We start from the raw sequence: 6,135 nt of genomic DNA on the forward strand, positions 1-6,135 counted from the left end.
AATTCTCGGGAAAATGTGTGCAGGCATTTGAATCAACCGCCGCGTACTATCTGCCAGAATACGATCCTCAGAATGACAAAACAAAGGATAAAATGCACACCGTCTTTCATTAGCTTTATGGGTTTTTTGTCACAGTGAGCTCTCGCTCAAGCCTTCGGAAAAGAGGACCTCCTTGATGATGTCTTGTTCGGACCAAGAGTAATGTGCTCAAAAAGACAAAGGGTGGCAACCAGCCGAAAAACCTTGTCATACTATCTGGTCGATTTCACTCGGAATAATTCACAGCCAATAGGAGAGTAGGACAACGGCGATTTGGTTGATGGGCATTTGAACCTTTGCTTAGTTTGATTCCAATCGTCTCTCCTGTTTTCAACTTAAGATAGCTCATTGGTTAAGGAGCAAACCTACAGACGGAAAGGTCCAGCTCAAAAGTAAACGGGAATAAGCTTCAAGACATATACTCATTCGCAACTCAATTTGGTCTTCACGAGAGACTCAAATGAATCTATCGTTAATGATATTCTACCACTTAATGTGCTGCACACAGACCGCCCTCATGTTCAGTTGGAACGATATTCGATTGAGTTTCAAATGAGCGTATTTGTCGCAATCAGTCATACTCGGGTTCAACTGGAACATAAGCTTGATAGAAACTCGGGGACTGCGATTACCTGATGAGCCCCAAGAAGGACGAAATCGGTCGTGGGTTGTCGAAGAGTTTTCAGCGACCTTATGAGTAGTTTCTTTTATGAGAATAAGCTTCACCTGAAGTAAATTGGTCGCATTCTTCCAGAGCCTGCTCACTTGATTCAGACCACTGAGTGATCCTCTAAAACAATAGCTAATGTGTTAAGAACGAAAAATTTGAACCTTCCAGGAACGTTTTAAAGACCTATTAGGAAATAGCGAGTGACGATAACAAGTTACGTCACGTGTTAAACCGGCAGTGAGACGGTGATCATCAATCGATAATGTTTGACCCCACTGATATCTATTCACATATCAAGGAGAGATGCACAAGAAGTCAAGCGAATATTCTCGAGCGCAATTCACGACTTTTCGAAAAAGGATTAAAATAGACAACAAAGACCTGCAGTTGTGTTGAGCTCAACACCACTTTTTAAGATATCAAGTTTACTTGCAGTTGTTCTAGAACAGAGTTACTACGAACTGGTTGAGATGATTCCCTGGTAGATTGAACGTTTGTTAAAGCAAACATTTGAGGGCAACGTGAAATAACGTTGTAAACACCAGTATTACATTGGAACATCCCAAATAAGTTGAAGTCTAAGGCCGAATTGACTTCTACCCGTCCTTTTTATTCAGCAGCACTCGAATTTGTTCATTTTAACTGCCTGCTTTTCAGATCGTTGCTGCCCTCCTGATTGGCTTCGGTGCTCTGATGGTATGGGGTAACTCTGTGATGGAAGTGGTCCTCACGAAAGTTTTGTTCCCGCTCATCAGTGCCTTCTCTCAAAAAGGCGATTCAGAGGGGATAAAGCAAGTAGTTCAACGGTTGATGACTACTTCAGGTAGGTTGTTGAATGACGAGAGGATGTGATGGGATTTAGGATTGTTCCAGAAAAAAATAGCTTCCTAAAGTAGCTTGAATAAGAATAACGTTTTATTAATAAGATAGTTAGCTTCACACTAGTTTCCATTGAACAAATCAGTCAGTATTTTTAAGCTCCCCATAAACTGGTGCAAAGAATTAGTTCAAGTCGATATTCGTGATTCATGAATCAACTGCGGGAGTGATTATATATAACCACTCAGAATACGCTATATACAAAGTGTCTCATAATAGACGCAAAAGTTAATTGCGTACATAAACGTAGCCAGAAAAGATAATAAAAGCTTTCATTATTATTAGCCACATAAAGGTAGTTTGCGTGCAAATGTTGGCATTTTTTTCTGATTACGATGTATGTCAGTACACGCATTGAAATTATGAAACTCTATTCTTCTCTTGGTCAAAGTGCCACCGCTGTACACCTTGGTTACAAAACCAAACATGGTCTCACCAAAGACCCTTTCACCGTGTCGACCATTACACGCTTGATTGCGAAATTTGAGTCCACTGGATCTGTATTGGATAGTCCTGGCAAAGGGAGAAAGTCCCTGAGTGAGAAAGAGTGCCCATTGTACAGAATGCCGTCTAGCAAATTCCGTCCCAGAGCACCATGGCATCTTCTTCAATAACTCAGATATCTCAGTTGAACGGCATTCCCCGCGCCAGCGTGCATTGTGTTATAAGACGCACAAGTAGTCATCGGCCGTCCTTCAGAAAGATGACACTCCAGTCCACTACTCAAATCAAATAAGAACTTACCTTCAAGAGCAATGTTTTGATGAGAGGTTCATTGCTGATGGATTTCAAAACTTTTGGCCTGCAAGGTCACTCGATCTCACACCTCTGGATTATTGGTTTTGGGGAATGATCAAGGCTTGCGTATATCATGAAAATAAACCGAAGAATTTGGTTGAGTTAAGAGCAAGAATTGAAGAGAAGTTTGCACGAGTGACGCTTGAAGAAGTTAAAGATGCTGTGTCTCACATCGCATACCACCTCCAACATGTTATAAGAAAAAGCAATTTTTTCCCAACATTTTTTAACATTAGTTTGTTAAAAGTGTACCTTCGTAATGCCTGTATGATCGGATAAAAAATTATAAGAGTTTAATTCAATTTTAGAGCTTTACCATGGGTATTATTTTTGCGTCTATTATGAGACACCCTGTATATATAGCATATTCAAATATATGGTGTTTCAAAGTTAGCAGTTCAAAGAGGCAGACAATATAGAGCCTATGTCATTAGCAGTAGTCAGAAAAAGTAGCAAACAACGAGTTTTAAACTTTTTTTCTCAAGGTGTTTCTAAAATATTGCCTCATTTAGCTTCGATTGAAATTTGACATATAAACTCAATTTTCAAGAATGCTAGACAGAAGACCCTGGTTAGTCCGAGTAACCGATGCTTTATTCAGAACTCTTGTGTATTAACAAGCCAGTCGGTGAAGTTTTGAAGCACGCTTCTTCAACTATTTTTACATTCAGCTCCAATTGGTTATGCAATTTTCGGAGTTGGACTATTCGTACTAATCATTTCTGCGATCGGTTATATTGGTGCGTGTTTTAACTCAAAGATTGCCTTCAAGTCGGTGAGTTGAGCTCATGAAAACCTCTTGTTTGGATATTTTACAGTTGCGAATAGTCCCTGTAGTTTCCCATAATGGGTGATTCGCCTGATGGAAGTGTGTTGCGCCATAGGCTATAGACTCACTGACAGTTGTTACAATCAATTTTAAACACCGAGTGGCCATGTAAGTCGTGTGAATATTCATACGATGCTGTATACTACTGGTGGGGGCATGCGAGTAGTATGTGTTTCTCCTGTAACTCCGCCTTGATCTCATGGAACGTGGGATTTATAACGGAATTTGTGGAACCGCTTTGCAGCATTCGCTTACAATTGCATGATAGTTATTGAATATCCAGGAAATTTAAAGAATACGGGCTCAAAAAGAAGACGGATATTCGTTTTTTAAACAAAAGTGCATATGGGGTTTTTTACTTTCCTGTCCCATAGACCGTTAGTGTTCAGTTGGTGTTTTCTAATAAACACCTCCTCGGTGAAGTACTTTCCTCCTTTCCCATGTAGGCTAGTCGTTTATTTTCCGGGAAAATTATCTGTTCTCGGTTTGGATTTTCTTGCTGGGTATTTTGTCCCGGTGAAAACGCAATTCAACAAGATGTGCACATCAAACACGTGTTATGATAGATTGGTAACATGTGCATGTTGTAACGTTTTGGCGTTCCGGGGACTTGATACACCAGGTTCGAGTTCCATCACTATCCTAAAGGTCGTGCTGCAGTTGAGAGATTGCTTAAAATGGCGAATCGTAAAATTAGACAGGATGGCATGTGTAGCACCCAGCCAATGTTTGATACGTTCTCGAACAGTAAATTAGTTTCATGAAGGAAACTACTCGCAAGGTTGCTGAAAACTCTTCGACAGCCCACGACCGGTTTCACCCTTCCGCTTGGGTCTCATCAAGTAGGCGCAGTCCCCGAGTTTCTGTCAACCTTATGTCTTACTTGAACCCAAATTGGATTGTTTTCGAGAAAACACTCATTTGCAAATCAATTTGGTTTGTTGGGCTGTCGATAAGTTCGCAGCAACCTTGTGAGTAGTTTCCTATATGAAAATATACCGCGATATCTCGAATGTCGTGCCAACTGAATCATGAGGCGGTCTGTGTGCAGCACATTCAGTTGTAGAATATCATAAACGAGAGTATCAGTTGAGTCTCTCGTGAAAACCAAAGTAAATTAGTTTGTTTGAAAGGTGTTCGGCTTGCAAGGTACCCGGTAATTCGACTAGTGCTGATAGACGACTGCTGATAGGGTGAATGGCGATTTGCTGTCAAATGAAATCTCGTGAGCTGTGTCATGGTGAGCTGACTTATTATTTTCATATGCATCACCAGGTTTCCTCATTGCTTTGTGTGACTCCGTGCAATTCACTCGGTAAAGAGGAAGTCACACTTTTTCCAGCTTTTATTCGTAAGCACGAATCCTTTCAACGTGGAGAACCAGCCCCGAACGTAACGGGACTGCATAACAGCCAATGGAATAGCCGTTTTCGTTGAGAAAGATTTCATTGGTTGTTCTTCACTCGTCCTTGACTAGATGAGTTGTATTCTTAATATCACTTTTTTGACCCGCTTGTACTCGACAGTGATCAATAGATCAGCCGGTTCACATGTTCGTTGACTTTTTCTGGTTTGGCCAAGCGCACCAGGTCATCAATCGGCTATCCAGACCGGGGTTCACTGTAATAAGAAGGCATTATGGAGACTGTGGTCCACAACATATGCGTACATCCTCCTTTCTCCAGACCAGAAGAAATCAGTCAGGGCGAGAAACCCAGTCTGCCTGAAGAATGACAACGTTTACTACTACCGATGGTTGGTGAGCAGTATTTGTTAATCGAAATGGGGTTTTCAAGGTTTTCCAGGTCATCAGTTGGCACCTAAGTAGGTGAGTGGTTGTACCATCAGACAGGTTCGGAAATTGTCACTCCTGGTTGATCGCGTCTTTGGTGGCGAGACTGGATAAGCTATTTTTTCTAAGAGGTTAACCCGGTGTTCTTGGGAGCTAGAGATTCAGAAGCGCATGTTAATCTATAGGCACAACAAACGCACTGCTGACTGGAATCGGTTGATTGATAATTTCGCTTGTGCGAGAAGCGTTTTTCCGAGCCAGAAAAACTTGTAGCAGTTAGAGGGAAGTAGGAGGGCCTGAACTGAGAAACGCTGGGTTGTTCGCTCGTTTTTCGAATCCTAAAAATGTACTTGTACACCTTGATTCGAGCGAAACAACACTATTCAATCTATTTGTTTTCAGTATGTTATCATCCTCGGCTTCCTGGTTGTTGTCCTGCTTGCCGGAATAATCACCTATTTTGCTATGAAAACAAAGGTAAGAACTTCCAGTACATGACCATATGCGCCTGCGATTGACAGTATTTATTTGTTCCATGATTTTTGAAACTTGAAGTCACTATAAAAACAACCTTTATTCGACTGAACTGTGGAAATAAGTAAATAATTGGTACAGGTGCATTAACTAACTTCTCCTGGTCATTGTTCATTTTTCTCTTGTTGTTGATGTGTCTAACTAGTACCGAACTGATATGCGAATTTGACTTAATGAACTGCCGATATATCCAGCAAAATCTCATCCAGAGAAAAAAATCACCGAGCACCAGAAAATTTAGCGAATAGGTAGTTTCAACATGATGGGTGCAAGGCTAAAAAATATGGATTCGTACGTGAAGCAGTGGACTGAAACGATTCATGTCAAAATCGACCAGTTGAGATCTCAATTTCTTTATCGATTGTTCATGTATGGACAGAGAGTTTTATACTCCCAAGTCAACATACAACAACGGAAGTTCCCGCCTCCAATGCGCAGCTACTAACCCCAACTCCCTGAAACATCGGTGAATGAAACTGTGGCAGCTACAACCACTGTACGAGCCGTACGCGGTTATTATAGTTGACAGTGATGATGATTCGGATGATTCGGATGATGATGATGATTGATGATGATGATGATGATGATGATGAT

The 6,135-nt window shown here is 41.1% G+C and overlaps 1 protein-coding gene across 1 annotated transcript in view; it reads left to right on the forward strand.

Moving 5' to 3' along the window:
- Positions 1-1,266: 1,266 nt before the first annotated feature.
- The window catches only part of T265_02738 (hypothetical protein), a gene marked incomplete at both ends in the record, with an annotated part of 26,484 nt that continues 21,615 nt past the window's right edge, over positions 1,267-6,135 (forward strand). The window contains 3 exons of the mRNA XM_009167053.1: positions 1,267-1,532; positions 3,058-3,161; positions 5,410-5,484. Coding sequence (XP_009165317.1) covers positions 1,403-1,532; positions 3,058-3,161; positions 5,410-5,484 — 309 coding nt within the window. The remainder of the gene's footprint in view (positions 1,533-3,057; positions 3,162-5,409; positions 5,485-6,135) is intronic.

This window comes from Opisthorchis viverrini (genome assembly GCF_000715545.1).
Source record: "Opisthorchis viverrini unplaced genomic scaffold opera_v5_35, whole genome shotgun sequence".
Taxonomy (NCBI): domain Eukaryota; kingdom Metazoa; phylum Platyhelminthes; class Trematoda; order Opisthorchiida; family Opisthorchiidae; genus Opisthorchis; species Opisthorchis viverrini.